Genomic DNA, 16,944 nt, shown 5'->3' on the forward strand with positions numbered 1-16,944 from the left:
CTTCTAGAAAAGGCTTCTAGAATTTTCTTCACTTGTTCATGACAACATAAGAAAAAGCCCATTTAGAATTTTCAATAAAATTCTTATGAAATGAAATTAATTCACAAGGCCCAATGATCAAGTCTTGGCCGAGTGATATTAAGTCATCAAATGAACTTGTCAAAAAAATTTATTGACATTCATTTCATCCTTTGTCTCAAAAGACAAAAATACCCTTTTAACTATTTTCGTTCTTGTTTTGACTTAGCTTCCAGTTTAACTATTCCTATCGATGTGATTCGTGACAGTGACCTCATGGACCCAAATGAACAAAGCTTGAGCTAAAAACTTGGACTCAAAAGTTCACAAACCTTTTCCAAGTTTAGCTTAATGCCAACTGACTCCACTAAAGAGCTGACACTGAAAATCTCTCGGTTCAAATGAATTTATTTTCTACTCAAGAATTCACCTAATTATAATGAGCGGATCCACTGAATATTATCTATGTTTACCCTTCATGAATGTCATCAGCTAGTCAGGATTTACTAAATTACCATTTTACCCTTCTAGCTGTTATTTCCTCAACTCCTTTGTCGCTTTCAAGTCACATTGTTTCATCCAAAAGAGTCAGGACTCAATTTGGACACTGGCCAGTTCATTTATTCACACTCCAAGGAACAAAGCATGAGGTGACATACATTGCATTTCAGCAATCTTGTACATGAATTCCATATCTATGAGAACTTCACAAAGTTACTCATGACAGACTCACAACTTAGTACTTCACCAATAGGCCTTGTTCGGAATCACATAGTGAGTCCGAACTTTGACTTTCTCAAATGAGAATACTAAGGTGTGAAATGGCATGTCTCATTTCAGGATTAAGGTAAGCATGATGCAATTCATACATAGTGACTTCGAGACACAAGAGGTTAAATGGTTTGTTCTTATATTGTCTCTCTTGAAGTGCACTGGTCAATTTAGTACCTTCGGAAGATACCTAGAAGAACTATAGAGTCTCCAACTCTCAATGCCTCATAACCAGACATCATAGATTCTTCTAACAATCATACTGAGGTCAATAGTCCTTTGACCCTAAGATTGCGAATATATCGTTTTAAGCAAACTACGAAGAGTTTGTTCATGCAAATCTACATTTGTCTCTTCGTAAGTTGTTAAGTTTGTTTATGGACTAAAAGACTAAGGTTTTATCATAAAGCTTCAAACAAAGAAAGAATGAATGAACGTTTCAACTTTATTAATGAATAGATAGGCAATTACAAGCAAGAGTCTTCGTAAGACTATATGACATCAAATGTACATAGATAGACACTACTACTCTTCTTGTGGGCACCATTGACAACAAAATGACCATAGGCTTGCCGAACTCCTTGCCTATCCAGGGGTGGATAAACCCATCCTCACAAGCCTACTCGGCTATGATATCGAGGACGATAGTTTCGCGTACGCGACCAACGTCAAGAATCACGACGATGACCTCGATCTCGACTACGTCGAGGAGTCCTATTCTCGGTCCGAGCTTGAGCGTCCAAAGAACAACGAGGGAGCGCCTGCAGCTGTTCAACCATTGTGGATCCGATCGTATGGCGAAGACTCTGGTAGCTCTGGGAGGCACGCGACCTCAAGATCAAGGGGGGGACAATCGCGACCCCGCCCTAAACTAAGCTAGACGAGGGGGAGACGACGTCGAAAGTCAAGATGCTCAACGAAGAGCGCGTTCAAGAAGCGCGAGCCGACTCCGTACGGCGAGTGGCGATCTGAGGGAACACCTCAACGCACAAACATATTCTCGAGGAGGGGACCTGAGACAAATACTGAGCTCCCAAAATTAACTTAGCTACTACGTAAACAACTAGCTAGACTTCTTTTTTTAAATCTACTCTCTTGATAAGTGAAAACCTAAAAATCGAATTTATAAGTAAGAGATATCATAGATCGGAAGAACATACACCGAGAAACCTAAGAAGCGAGATCACAAGAACGATGAGAGAGAAGACCAGAACGAGCACGAGGCAGAGCATCACCGTTCCAAGTGATCGCTCACCCGAAGTTTGATTGGCGGTCACGATCCTATGCCGCCGCCAAAACACAAGAAGGAAGGGGTCTTGAGTAACAGTCACGAGATTCCTACAGCATTAATTTCTTTTCATCTCAATTGATCTACAGCATGATGTCCACTGACATCCCACATACAACTTCTGAAGCGGTCAATAAGCATAGCATTGGAGCCACAAAAAAACAGCCAAAACCCTCGATCGATGAGCTTAAGGTCGAGAGCAAAGGGACACAAACATTCTCCTACAAGGAAAATATGAGCAAGCCTCAGGCTCAGGACTCGCATGGCAACAACGAGACACGCGATCGACATGCAATGGGAAGAAATCTAGTATTTCGAAAAGTTAAGGTTAAACCGGATAGAAAATCTTAAAGAGGGTCCGAAGCGAAACTCTTAAGACACGGATGTACCAGCGCGCGCCATGTGGTGACAATAGAAACTATCCCAATGTCCCTTTAAAAAGAGAAGAAAAGAAAGAAGAAGAAAAAACGAAAAGTAAAATAAAATAAAAAAAGCTCAAAAGTTAGAACCTAACTCTCAAATGTAGAAGATAGGAGTCGAAGACTTCGTGTAGCATATAAAGAAATAATAATAAAAATAAATAAATAAATAAAAAGACCAGATGGCTTGTCCCGTACAATAATAATAAAAAATAAATAAATAAAATAAACAAAGACCAGATGGCTTGTGAGTCCTTGTCCCGTACATAGATGGACCAGGTCGTTGTCCAACGCCCATTGGCTACTCAAATCCTTATTTCAAAAATAGAAACAGAAAGCAACCTCCTTTTTACCTTCTCCGATATTTTAATATTGGATTGGATATTCACCACCCATCCATTTTTCTTCTTTTGTTCTATATGCTGATTGCTGATTTCAGGGTATCAGAAAGATTTCACAAAAATCATAATTGAAAGGAATTAATCAGCTTTAATGGCAACCATTACGATACCTCCGGTGCTTACCACGCCTCGCGATGATGCTATTCAACTCCACCGTGCCTTCAAAGGTGATTCTCAGTTCCTTTTGCTTTGTAAAAATATGTTTGATTCATAATGAAATGATTTCGTGGGGTTCTCTTTTTAAATTTGGGATTTGATTTGAGATTAGTAATCATAGACATTTTCATGTTAATTTTGTTTTTCTTACTAAGTTTCATGCTAATTTAATTTCACGTTTCTTTAGGACACTGATCGTTGCATTCTTTGAATTTTTCATATTTTGTTCATGGAAAATACATTAAAAGAAAATTAATATTTATCTAGATAAAAAAAAAACCCTAAATCGTAAGATATTGTTGTAGCTTCAGCATATATTAATTTAACCCCTCCTAACATTTCCAACTAATTTGACAGCTATGAAACAAATGATGGATGATTCATTGTGGTAACATATCTTTAGGTCATAGCTGATTTGAGATAAGAAGAAAGAAAAACACAGACAAAAAAACAAAAAATAAAAGTAATTTTTCTAATTAAAACATTTTTTTACTAATTATTTAGAGTCATTGAATTTGTCCGACCTAACAATAGTTTAATAATATTCAGTCTTACATAACTATTTCATCGGGATTTGGATGTAAATGCCTATTTTTTTAGCGGTAAACCTGTATGCCCATTCCTTATCTCATCTGTGTGACACTTCTAACCTGAAAAAACAAACGAATTGCCCTTTAGTCCACGAGAATAATAAGTCTCGGTTCACAAATGAATTGACTTGTCTTTATAATGCCAGTAATGCTACTTAGCAAACTTCACGAAAATCTAGTAAAACACTAAACTCCCATTTGTGTACTGTAACCAAGAATTTTCTAAGTTTCATAAATATTTCATAGCATGCGAATATACATAAGGATCGAACACTGTTACCATGTGAAGTGTTTCTTCTGTATCAGTTTCTTCGAAATGAATGCCCGTTATAGTTTTAAATTATATGTAGAAGAAAAACATAAAAGTGACATATATATAATACTTACAAAAAAGAGGCAATGAATGCCATTTTTCCCTAATCTCATCTGTGTGACGCTTCTTACCCAAAAAAAAAAAAAAAAAAAAAATCGAAAACTGCCCTTTTGTCCCCTTGAATATGGTTCACAATTGAAATCAATCGTCTTAATAATGCTAGTACTACCACTTAGCTAACTTGATGAAAATCTATTAACACACTAAACTCCCATTTGATATACTGTAACCAAGAATCTTTTAAGTTTCATAAATATTTCATATGCGAATATGCGTAAAAATAGAACATTGTTACCATGTAAAATGTTTTCCTTTGTATCAGTTGTATCAAGCTGCTTCAGATGTGAAAGAATTCTGGTTTAGTAAACTCTATATTATATCTCGATATGCATAAACAAACATATGTTAGGACCTTAGATATTGAGTATCATAATAATAATAATTAGATGTTTAGCAGTTAACAAAGAGTACTTAGTCTATATATAGGAGATGAGGTATCATGAAAATGACATGACGGGTTTAATGGAAGGAATAAAATGCCGAGGGGGTGAAACTATCATTGTAATTCATTTAATATATATGTTCCATAAAAAACTGTTAAGATGAACATGTCTTTCCCTAGTAATATTTGATACAAAGTACCCAATTAGGTGTCTTGTTTTTCTTTGTCAGGCTTTGGCTGCGACACCGCAGCCGTGATCAATATCCTTGCCCACAGAAATGCGATGCAGCGTGGCCTAATCCAACAGGAATACAGAGCAATGTATTCAGAGGACCTCAACAAGCGCTTGGCCTCCGAACTTCGTGGCGATCTCGAGGTTTTAACTCGTTCTCTTCTTTATTTTGTGTTTTTAGCGCATATAGTCTCGGAACTATTTTTGGTGGCATTTGGTTCATAAACTAATTTTACGAGCATATCGATCTTCATGCTATCGATTTTGATGCATTTTAGTCATTTTCATTAGTGAAATCCAAACGGCTTAGCATTAGAAACAGATTTACAAAGTTAAAAACCGGTTTGTAACTTCAAAATGTTTCGTTAAACACAATCTTACTCCAACAACTCAAAACTGTTTATTTTATTGTATTTATATGGTTGGAATATAATTTAATTAGTCTTCTTAAAAAAATAATAAGCAATTTAGATAGGACATTATCCTTCAAGTTTCTTAGGGGATAGATTTACTCAAAAATAAAATTAAGATTTATTTAAAAGGACCAAAATGTAACGAAATCATTACTTCTTGAAAATTAGTTAAGGGACCAAAGTTCCCTCTAATGTAATAATTTATGGACTTATTTGCGCTATACAATTAATTATTTTATATTTTATTATTTTATCCAATCATGTGAGATGACGGTTCTTGTTTATATCTCTTGACTTGTTCGGTTTTCAAAAAAAATATTTTTAGCGGGCTGTTTTGCTGTGGATGTACGACCCTGCGACACGAGATGCGACGATACTGAAAAAGGCTTTGTGTAGAGATGTGGCTGGTCTCAGAACCGCCACCGAAGTGATATGCTCTCGAACATCCGCGCAGCTTCAACAGCTTAAACAAATTTACTATACCATGTTCGGCTCTATCCTCGAGAACGACATTGAGCTTTATACTTCTGGAGATCACAGAATGGTCACAATCTCTCTCTCTCTCTCTCTCTCTCTCTCTCTCTCTCTCTCTCAAACTCTACTTTTCGAATTGTGCTCTTCTGTGTGGATGTTTGAGTTTCTTGAAGTTGATAGCTCAATTATGATGATTGCTCGCTCTTAGTTAGCACATTGTTTACATCAGCTTTTCAAAATTAGTCCTGATTAGAGTTCTCCATTAATAATGTAGTCCATGGCATTCTTGTAACCTGGAAATCAAAATTATAATCTGAAGTGTCGATTCTCATAAATAGTCGGTCGTAGTTAGAAATTGTTCAAAACAAATTTCCGAACATCAAGAGTCAGTTTGGTCACTAGAATTTAGAGTTCTATTAAATAGATTACTAAAATAGCGGAGTGATTAACGAAGTGAGTCGTACAGTCGATTCTGATTTGAATCTTTGTGTGCAGTTATTGCTTTCATATGTGAACATACCACGCTACGAAGGTCCTGAAGTGGATAGAATGATAGCGGAAATGGATGCCAAGGCTCTTTTCAAAGCTGGAGAAAGGAGATTAGGAACTGATGAGAAGACCTTTGTAAAGATTTTCACCGAAAGAAGTCGAGCTCATATGGCTTTTGTCAGCCAGGCTTACTATCACGCATATGGAAATGCTCTGGATAAGGTAAGATAAAGAAAGACAGAGATTTTTAATGGTGATTGATATGTTGATTGAGGAACTAAAAATTGGCTTTGTTTGGTTTAAGGCTGTGAAGAAAGAAACGTCAGGGCTGTTTGAGTATGGCCTTTTGACCATTCTTCAGTGTTCAGAAAATCCCGGGAAGTTCTTTGCCAAGGTGAATAAATTTGATTCCAATCGAAAATTTTCAGTCTTCACTCTCAAACTCTATAAATATTTAACGATCTTAAGGTTAAGATTACTCGTAGTTAATTAAGGGATAGTTTTGAAATAACTACTAGTATGTTGGTCTATGAAGGTAGTTTATTATAAATAATCTTTTGAGCAGAATGAAATTGTTTTTTTATTTTATTTTATTAGCATAATGAAGTGGTTTTAAATGAAGCTTAGGCTTTGACAACTAAGATCAGAATCTCTTCTGTACCTGTTTAATCTTGAATTGTGTACTTATCGACGATATCACATAGGTTTTTTATTCAGACTTAAATTATTTGCAAAACGTGTATTCTTTTGATAATTTTTCTCTTGGTCTTAATTATATATGTACATTTTTTTTGGTGGTTTTGCAGGTCTTGCATAAGTCAATGAAGGGTATGGGAACGAACGATTCAGCGCTGATAAGAGTGATTGTGACGAGGGCTGAGATTGATATGCAATACATAAAAGCAGAGTATCGGAAAAAGCATGGTAAGACTTTGAACGACGCCGTTAGCTCGGAGACCTCAGGCCATTACAAGACCTTTCTTCTCTCTCTTTTAGGCCCCAATCATTAGTCATATCTATCTAGTACGTTTTGTTTTAAAGAAGACGATAGTGTGTTTTTTTTTTCTCTGTTTGTATAAAATATTCTCTGGTATTTTTTTATTTTTTATTTTACTGGTGTTGAAAGGTTTGTATGGTGCACTGAATTGATGTTTTGGTTTGATTATATGTTCATGTTGATATATATATGTACATATACATATTATGTTGGTCCTTTTCGCGTCCTTCATGAGAGACGTTAGCAACATTATATTATATTTTAGAGATTTATAAACAACTAGTCTACTTATGGGGACTTTTAAATTATAGCCTAACTCTCTATTTATTTAGGGAAATAACACATATTTCTCATACTTCCAAAAATTGTCCTTAGTTTCATAAAATTTCGTTTTTATGTGCTTGTTAATTTCATATTTTTTCCAGCTATTCATCATCGGATCTGAATCATGGAATCGTTCGCCAAATCGGAGACATGTATTTTGTTTTGTCGAATGGTAAATAATATTTACTATCGAATGGTCCGACAGTAAATATTATTTACCATTAAAATTATCCTAGATTTGCAAGATATTCGACGACTCATTTGAAATAGATGCTTAGGATCGTCGATTTCGTAGATGTTCTTCTATTGATCTTATATTATCTGTTCGTCTAGGTTAGTCATTTAATACTTCTTAGTTTATGTTTGTCTAGTGTAGGTGTTTAGGTTCTTTGGTTTCTTAAAACTTCGTTCTTATTTGTTTGTCAATTCCAAATTTTTTCCAGTTATTCATCATCAGATTTGAATCATGGAATCGTTCGCCAAATCGGAGACAAATATTTTGTTTTTCGAATGGTAAATAATATTTACTATCGAATGGCTCGACTGTAAATATTGGGCGTGTTTGGTACAGATTAAATTCTCCAGTTTTTGTTTTTAGTAAAAGCAAAACCGATTTTGGGTGTTTGGTAAAACTGCGGTTAGAAAAAACTTCAAAATCGCTTTTGGAATTGGTACAAGATTCGGAAAAGTTACGAATCGTAGCTTTTTTAAACAGCGTTTTTAAAACAGCAAGAGAATTACTTTAATATCCTTAGTCAATTTTTGAAATCACTAAAGAAACCCAGTCACAGAAGAAATAAATACACGTTTAAATAGTCTGCTTATAATTGAAACAGAATTAAAAAAAAACTACCTTCTATAAAATAGCAAATATTTGAATTGATCTCTTATATACGAGATTTACTCATTCAGATTACACAACACAACAATAAATATCCTATACATGCGTATTTACAATTGACTAAGCTAATTTGTTCCTAAAAATGTGATACACAGATTTGACTTCAGATTTGATCCCGTTCAGTTTAAGTATGTGGAAACAGTTGCACTTAATTACACAAACATGTGAGGAACAACGCAGTGAAGCAAGGCTTTTCATCTCTGCATACGTGTTTGGGGAAGAAACTAAAAAGAAAAAGAAATTGAAGACGAACTTACGATGAGTGATTCCACAAACAAGGTAAACTATTTTCCAATTCAATCCCTTATGTTATCAGAAGAACTCCTTTTATTTCAATTCATTTATAGATAATTGACAGAACATCAACGTTTAGTTCTAGTAAAAATAGGTGCAATGAAATAAAAAAAAAGGTATCAATTTAGATGTTAGCCCTAAAACAGAGTCTAGTAAATTACATTTTATGTTATGCAATTCGTTCAAAGATGAAGATAGGCAGCAAATATATATAAAACTTAATACATTTATAAATATAATGGCCTGGCCTAGCTTGAGAGTTGATCAGAAATGGCAGACAAAGAGATGAATGATTTCAAGCCGGCCAACAATAAATCATGTCAAAACTCCCCTACCAATTCCTTCTCCCAATTCACCTCACACTACCTAGCTTCCACAGAAGAAGAAAAAAAGTCCTACTCGTTGGCCCGGAAAATCCAATCATAAGCTCAACACTAATCCGGGGCGTCGAGATAAGCTATGGCTATTATAAAAAAGAAAGCTCAAGAATCAAAACCCCCAAAACTACAAGCAATGAAATCTATTTATCAAATCGAACCTCGTCCAACCGGAAACCCTATATTCAAATCAAGAACCGAAACCCCCAAAACCAGAAACTATAAATTTGTAGTGAAGAATAAGTTGATAGCTTACCTCGATCGCTTACCTCTGCCGTCGTTTCGCCGGAGCTCTGTGTCTCACGCTCTCTAAAGCCCCGAACCCCCCAGCTGACCCAAACCGGAAAACCTAGAAATGTAACAACTAAAATATCAGCTCAACGGAGTTAGCGGAGTTGAAGAAAAACATAGAGTGAGACCGATTGATGAAAAAATACTTAAGGATCGCTCGCTAAGAATCGCTCGATCGCTAGGGTTAGAATCGCTCGATCGCTCTCTCTCTCTCTCTCTAAAAAAATGTCGATGAAGATAAGTGATGTCTCCACCGAGTCTGCTTTTGAGAATAAAATATGGCTCCTAAATTATTAATGTTATTTGCTAGTGTATAATAATATATTCATTTGTTTCCTTTCTCTTACAATTTTTATTACTCTTAAGAATTAATATATTCAATTTTTTAAATTGAAAAGAAACTCTTAAGACAAAATGAAACTTATAAAAATCATTCTTAAGAAACTTATAAAAACCAATATAGGGTATGGACATAACACATTTAAGTGAAACTTATTTTCAAATAGATATTGATTTTTATTGAGCTTTTGATAATTTTTTCAATACTTATTTTATAAAATATTATAAAAATTGAAATTCTCTTAATTAAACATTTACTACATTTATATGGTACAAATCATTCCTGTTTTAAATATTATTTTATTATTTTTGTAAAAATTTATATAAACTCAATGTATACTTGTAGATGCCTGAAAATCAAGAACCACGTCCTCGAACAAAAGCAGTCTGGGATAATGATGCGGTTGAAATTTTATGCGACGTATGTATTGCGGAGATTGAAGCTAGAAATCGACCGGGAACAAGCTTCACCAAAATAGGATGGGAGAATATGGTGAAAAATATTTCCGAGAAAACACAAAGAGGATACGATAAAACTCAATTGAAAAATAAGCTGGAGTTATTGAAAGGTGAATGGAAACTCTGGAAGCAATTGATCGGAAAAGAAACTGGCCTTGGATGGAATGGTAACAATAATACCGTTGACGCAAGTGAAGAGTGGTGGCGTAGTAAAAATAGTTATCGCAACTATGGCACTGCATAACTATATTCGAATGCATGCAAAACAAGAGATGAATTTTGAAATATTCGACGAGACAGAGGGCGATGGCGAGGGGGTTGAAAACGACACAACTGAAGATCAAGATGAAGATTGTCAGACTTCTTCGAGTAGTATGGACAAGTTAAGAGATGAGATTGCTGCAAGTTTAGTAGAAATGATAAATTTGTAGTTTACATTTTTGTCAATAATTAAAAAATTTATATTAAAAATAAAAATAAAATAAATTTTTGTCGTCCATATTTTTCTAGTTTGTAATTATAATTCATATATATGCATATACATAAGCATATAAATAATTATTATTTAATTTTTAAGACCATGTCTATTTTAGTCTTTTGACCATGATATATTTATTTTACCAAACGCTAAATCAGCTTTTGTTACCAGCAACAACTGTTTTATAAACAGTTAACCAAACACCTGTCAGTTTTTAAAAAAACAGTTTTTTTTTAAAACAAAAACTAAAAGCACTTTTAAAAAAAAAAACAAAGTTGTGCCAAACGGTGCCATTATTTACCATTAAAGTTCTAGAGTTTCGGTTATGGTGTTCTATGGGTTAATCGAATCGGAATTATTATTTACCATATTTTATAGTTAATCTAACAGATAATTGATCGGAGATGCGGGGTAGGGTTTCGATTATGGTATTATATGTGTTAATCGAATTGGAAATCATATTTACTTACCATTTTTTTCAAGTTTGAGAACGGAGACGCTTCGTCGGCTTCAGAAGTGGCGAAATCAGACAATTGGTGACGGAAAATAAGGTCGGATGCAATATCAAAGGAATGAAGGATTCGAAATCGACGGAGAGTTCGGAGGCAATATCGGAGGATTGAAGGATTTGGAGTCGAATGCGAAAATTTTGGTGTGTATTTGATGAGGGTTAAGATAAGAATATAATATTGTTTGGTAGTGGATTGAGCTAGTTACCTAATTTAAGTAATAGTTTGACTATAATTTTAAAAGAGGTGAACAATTGGGTTAGATACCTAACCGGCCCTATATTTTATTTATAATTTGATTTTGAAGCCCTTCAAAGAAACATATACATAATTTAATTTTGACCAATGGTTCGTCAGAATCCATGCGATAAAAAAAATATATATTTTCTTACGTGAAGACCACAGGAGAAGAAAAAGTGAAAAACAACAATAATAAACCCTTCTCTCAAACATTGAAAAACTAAATTTGTGCATTAAAATAAATAAATAAAATAAAATAAAAACGGTTGCCAAAAAAAAGTGAGCCTTTACTTTTTACCATATGTAATAAATAATATATCAGTCCCATAGATAACAAAAATGCATGCTCTCTTCTACTACCTGAGTAGTCAGAGGCTGGTAACATTATATTATATCATATTTATAATTTGATTTTGAGCCCTTCAAAATATACATATATAATTTAATTTTGACCAATGGTTCGTCAGATACACACACACGTACACTATCGTGTACTATTGTGATCATTACCTTGTTTCCTTCTGTTTGGCATTGTTCTTACTTCATACAAGTCTATTGGATACAATCATACAAAGCAAACCACTTTCTTTATTCTCTCTCTCCATTGCAATTGTAACAGAGAGAGACTAAATTATTGGTTGGAGGCTGATTAATTTAATTTTAACTTAGTTAAAAAAATAAGTCCCTAAACTTAATTAATTTAAACTAGTAATAGTTAAAAAAAAATCTAATTGCAAGATTTGAAACCCTATGAGTCCTTATTTCCTTATTTGAAACCAAAAATAACAAACAGACGTCCTTTGTCAAAAAAAAAAAAAAAAAAAAAAAAAAAAAAAAAAAAAAAAAAAAAAAAATACAACTTATTGATGTCAAAAAGTGGATCCCACCTGATAACACGGAAACCCATGAATAGATCGAGTAAAAGTGTAAAACACAGATTTGAATGTGAAAGGAGACCCAAATTTGCTTGAGCAAAAGATCAAAGGAAAAGATTAATCCAACTTAAATGTTGTGTTTTTCCTTCTAATCTATTAGTTCATATATAATAATAGTAGAGCCAAAAATAATATAGACGAGGGATTTCAAGAACTGAAAGTTTCTCATCTCCTCATCCTCTCCTCTTATGGGTATGATGTCAAAAGTCTCAAATTGTAATCCGATCTTTACATTTGCTTCGAACTCTCTCTCTCTCTCTCTCTCTCTCTCTCTCTCTCTCTCTCTCTATAGATATATAATATATATAAGCTCTTCTGTGGGATCTAGTTGTTCACCGTATTATCAGAGCTCTGGTCTTGCTCCTCCTTCAGCCAGTCCGCGCTCCCATTGCACTCTTTCTTCTCGGCCTTCACATCAACTAGTTTCCCTTTTGGAGATCCCACTCCAGTCGGGATGTCGTACATTTTCCCAGAGCCGTCTTCCTTTTCCGGGAGAGGAGTTGCGCTGCTCGCCGGCAGTGGAGGGCTCGACGAGTTTCCGTCAGAGCCTGGCGGAGGAAGGAAAACTCCGGTTCCGGGAACCGGGTGCCTGGGAGGAGCTCCGGGCCATCCGCCCGAGCCGGGAACGGGGACGGGCATCGCCGGAGTGGTCAAAAGGACGGGTTGGATTCCGTTGGGTGGCAATATTTGGGGGCGGATCGGTGGGACCGGCAAGACTCCCGAGCTTGAAACTGGAGCGTAGTGCTTCAGGCCCGTGTGGCGGATATGATGATGATGATTAGGGGGTCTGCTGGGAGGCGGGCCCCACTGGGCTGACGAGGCCGGTCCCGGCGGAGGCAGACGTGGACCGTCGATTGCCATTGATTTCTTTGGCTGAGATTTCGTTAGAATCACGAGCACTCGCTGTCGGCGCAATGAAGGGATCGCGTACCTCGCAGAGTCCGCGGATATTCCTTGTAGTGCAAGTAAGGATCTGCGTTTTTCACAGGAAATTAAATAAAAAAAAATTAATTAAATTGCAAAAAACTTTGAAAGATTAAACATAGCTTATCAGGTCACGGGTCGGCGTATCATTGAAAAAGACTAAAATACTACGCGATCGAGTAACAAAGAGGACAATGTCTTTTCGAGCATATTTATACAGGATTCAAGGAACCTATTCTAGACCAATCAACTTCTTGATGAAAGCAAGGATGGCAAGCGACAAGGTTGTTATAGAAAAGTAGAAGCTCATAGGGAAAATCATTTACAGATTACTAGGAAAAATGGAAAGAAAAAAATAATAATAATAATAATAATAAATAAATAGGCAAGAGATTACCCAGGTTTCAGAGAGAGCCTAAGGGCACCCTTGTAATCGCCAGGATGATCAGCTGTCACAATTCTACCGAAAGTCATATCACATTCTGTCAAGAACAGGACACAGATCGGCTTTCCAAACCACAGAGGCCACATGTGTGGCTGTGAGTGATCGCCCTAAAAGATTGTCGCCACAAAAACCACACTTAATTAGCGCAAACTAAGCCCCACATTGCAAATTGTGAAAAAATGGTTCGCTGAGAGTATATACCTCGTTATAGAAATCAATTATACAAGAATCTGGCTTCACAGCTGTAACTTGTCTGCTGAGTAAGCGTTCAGCAACATCCTGAAGCAGGGGAGGGATCGGTTCAACTCTCTGGTCTGCTATTTTCAAATTAAAATAACAGTTTACAATACAATCAAACATATATAGTCTCTTTTTATTTCCATGGGAGAGAGAGAGAGAGAGAGAGAGAGAGTCAAAGTAACGTGCCTTTTGAGGAACCGGAGGAAATTTCATCCTCAGTACGCAAGTCGGAGATTGGGAGGCCAAATTGAATCATCTCTCGTCCATGTCCTTTCAAGGGTCTCCTCGAGGCAATGAAGGTCTGACCTGCATCATTATCGAAGGATCAGGTTTTTTTTTTTTTTTGGTGTTTTAAGTCTAACAAACTATAATTTGTGTACTTACCTTGAAGCTGGCCTCTCCTTCCAGCGGACCTCAGATCGTTTACTAATGCAAACAGTTTCAGCACTTCAGCGCCAGAATAGAAATCTTCGTACAACTTTAGTCCTTCAACCGCATTCACCTAGAAAGAAAATAAGCACATCTTAGAGGTAGCAAAAAAATCTCTAGGAAGACGTAGAGCATAGGAGATGGTTCCAAGATCAAGAATGTGCATTGGTTAAATAGAAGAATACCGGCTTTCCATCAAACATCTCGTTGCCAACAAAGGTTTTCGGCACAATAGCAAGATTCGAATTCTTATTCTGGTTTTCTGTGGAATTTGAATCATTCTCTGACAGCATCAAAGGCATTAACGAGTTAAGAGAATAATAAGTTACTAAGAAAACTAAATCCAGAGCAAGAGAGAGCATAAATCTAGTGACACGATTGTCAAATCCAATCATTGTCTGACCATATAAAAATCCAAAATACAGAGTAAAAAGAATATCATAATTTCGAATCCAAGGATTTTTTTTCAAAGTGAGAAGACTGACGTATAAAGAAAGCTTTATAATTTACCTTTAGAGCTTGAGATACAATCATTGTCGACCGAGGCTTCTGGTTCTGATAATTCGGACACAACTTCAGAATTCCCTGAAATCTTTGAGCTGACATCTTCCTGAGTTTTTGTCAGAAAATCTGCCGAATTTACTTATCATCAGTGAGACATGTTCATTTGTACAATTTATAAGCTTATTTGATTCAATGATCTTAGTAGAAAACAGTGTGCTACATAAAAAGTTGAAAACTGATTCTACCCAATTTAAGCAGATTTTGTCTTATAAAGACCTAAATCGTGCTTGTTCATTTTCTTGTTGAGGTACAAAATGGAAATCAAAATTAAGAAGAACCCTCATCAAAACATTTTCAATCGCTCAAAACAATAGTATTCTGTGGATATTTTCATCTACAAGTTCTAATAATCATATACCACAAAAAAATGCATAATTCACTTTCCTAAACAACCCATAATATTCAATTATCTAGAAAAATAAACTAAAACTAACACCTTTCTTAGTATCCGAGACCCCGCCGGGAGGTTTAGCCTCAACCTTCTCGCGGGCCCCGCCTCTCCCCGGACCGGCAATGCCTGAAATCCCGAAGCTCTCGCTCGACCCGTGGCCGGGCTTGAACCCCGTTCCCGAGCCAAAGCGCTTTGACTTAACAGCCGAGTCGTAGAAGCGCGGCTGATTCTGGTTGTGCTGGCGGCGCCACGTGGCGTGCTGGAGGGCGTGGATGACCTCAGCGACGGAGAAGTACTGCTGCATATGGAGGACGGGGTTCCAGTTGCAGCGCCGTTGCTGGATCGATCCGATCACGGCGTCGTACTCGCCGGAATCTCCCACCGAGCGGAGGTGGTGGCACAGCGAGTCGATGATGGCGTTCGCCGCCGCAAACTCTCCACGCAGCCACGAGATCAACCCGTCGCGCTCGTCCGGCCACGTCATTTTCTCCGACGACGGCAACGCATTTCCCGGTGGCATTGCCATGAGAAATGGAGAGAGGACCAAGATGAAAATCTATTAAACAAGGCCGGAAAAAAAAAAGTATTGTTTTGGTTGTTTACTATAGTTCAGGGACTTTGACGAATCATGGTCAAGAAAAAATCGATTCTTTACGAGATCAAAACGAAATCGAGGACTAAGCTGGATAGCTAATCGAAAACGAATTTAGGAAGATTGAATAAATATATATAATTTAGAAGAAATGCGTTATCGTGTGCGATGAATTATTGGCAATATGATGGGATTAGCTAGATCTACAGAGGAAAAAAAATTAAAAATAAAAGAGCGTACAGAAAATTCAGAGTTTTGTTTTTGGAGTGTCGTTGGGGAGATCTGCTAGGGTTTGAAGATGAGAAAAAAATGCTCTCACTCTCAACAAATTTTTTTTTTTAATTTTTATTCTGGTATTGATTTTAATTGCGCGTGTGCGAGTGAGTGAGTGAGTGTGAGTGAGAGAAAGAGGTGAAGTGAAGAATGGAAAATTGGCTTAACGACCACGCATGTGTTTCTTTGTTTTGTTCGTTTCCGTGTTTATGGTCTTAAAAGGTGGCTTTAAATTTAAAGAGACCCAAAACCGAATTTCAAGAGAGAGAAGAATATTCCTAATCCCCGGGATTTTTCTGTAAATCGAGATTTTGATGTTGAAAATGAGGAATAAATATCAATTAAAGGGCTAATCAAAGACTTTGAGTGAGGGGGTAGACTAATGGAAATGCATGAGCCATCGTCCTGATTACAAAAAATAAAAATAAATAAATAAATTTGGTGAAGTTGGCAATTTACCTAAATTTTGTTGTACTTTCTTTCTTTTATTCTATTTTCTGAATTAGAACAGAGTATAAATATGAATGAGAAATTGCTCTATATGTCATCAATTTCATAACATTTTCTCATTTTCCACCAAAAGACTAATTTGTCCCAAAATGCCACCATCTATGTCAACAATGTTAACATTTATTTTTGTCATTCACTATGAGATGTCAACATTGTTGACATATTTTGGCCCAAATTAGTCTTTTGGTGGAAAGTGGGAAAATATTATAAAATTAGTGGCAAATGGGGCAATTTCTCAATATGTATTAAGATTTTTTTTTTTTTGGTATAAAGTAGTCAATTTAAACTAAATGTTTAGCAAAATAGTCAAAATTTCATAAATTAGTGCATTCTACCCACTTATATTGTAAACATATTATTATATCA

The 16,944-nt window shown here is 36.0% G+C and overlaps 2 protein-coding genes across 3 annotated transcripts; one reads left to right on the plus strand and one right to left on the minus strand.

Annotated features, from left to right (window-relative positions):
• Positions 1-2,846: 2,846 nt before the first annotated feature.
• ANN5 (annexin 5) lies at positions 2,847-7,252 on the plus strand. The gene is made up of 6 exons (XM_089608792.1): positions 2,847-3,064; positions 4,689-4,834; positions 5,429-5,647; positions 6,073-6,288; positions 6,371-6,460; positions 6,873-7,252. Exons 1-6 carry the CDS (start codon positions 2,989-2,991, stop codon positions 7,074-7,076), a joined length of 951 nt encoding a protein of 316 aa, XP_089464918.1. The 5' UTR covers positions 2,847-2,988; the 3' UTR covers positions 7,077-7,252.
• Positions 7,253-12,456: 5,204 nt separating this feature from the next.
• On the minus strand, positions 12,457-16,346 carry LOC149402086 (hydroxyproline-rich glycoprotein family protein). 2 transcript variants are annotated; one of them, XM_089608790.1, is made up of 8 exons: positions 15,249-16,346; positions 14,759-14,878; positions 14,434-14,531; positions 14,204-14,321; positions 14,006-14,125; positions 13,781-13,896; positions 13,532-13,686; positions 12,457-13,183 (listed from the first exon to the last, which is right to left on the minus strand). In XM_089608790.1, exons 1-8 carry the CDS (start codon positions 15,727-15,729, stop codon positions 12,535-12,537), a joined length of 1,857 nt encoding a protein of 618 aa, XP_089464916.1. In that variant the 5' UTR covers positions 15,730-16,346; the 3' UTR covers positions 12,457-12,534. The 2 variants fall into 2 exon arrangements, with proteins under 2 accessions (XP_089464916.1, XP_089464917.1); XM_089608791.1 differs by having other exon boundaries at positions 13,781-13,893; positions 15,249-16,345.
• Positions 16,347-16,944: the final 598 nt, after the last annotated feature.

This window comes from Urtica dioica, chromosome 3 (genome assembly GCF_054948205.1).
Source record: "Urtica dioica subsp. dioica isolate 48M chromosome 3, U.dioica_male_clone48M_v1_H2, whole genome shotgun sequence".
Taxonomy (NCBI): domain Eukaryota; kingdom Viridiplantae; phylum Streptophyta; class Magnoliopsida; order Rosales; family Urticaceae; genus Urtica; species Urtica dioica.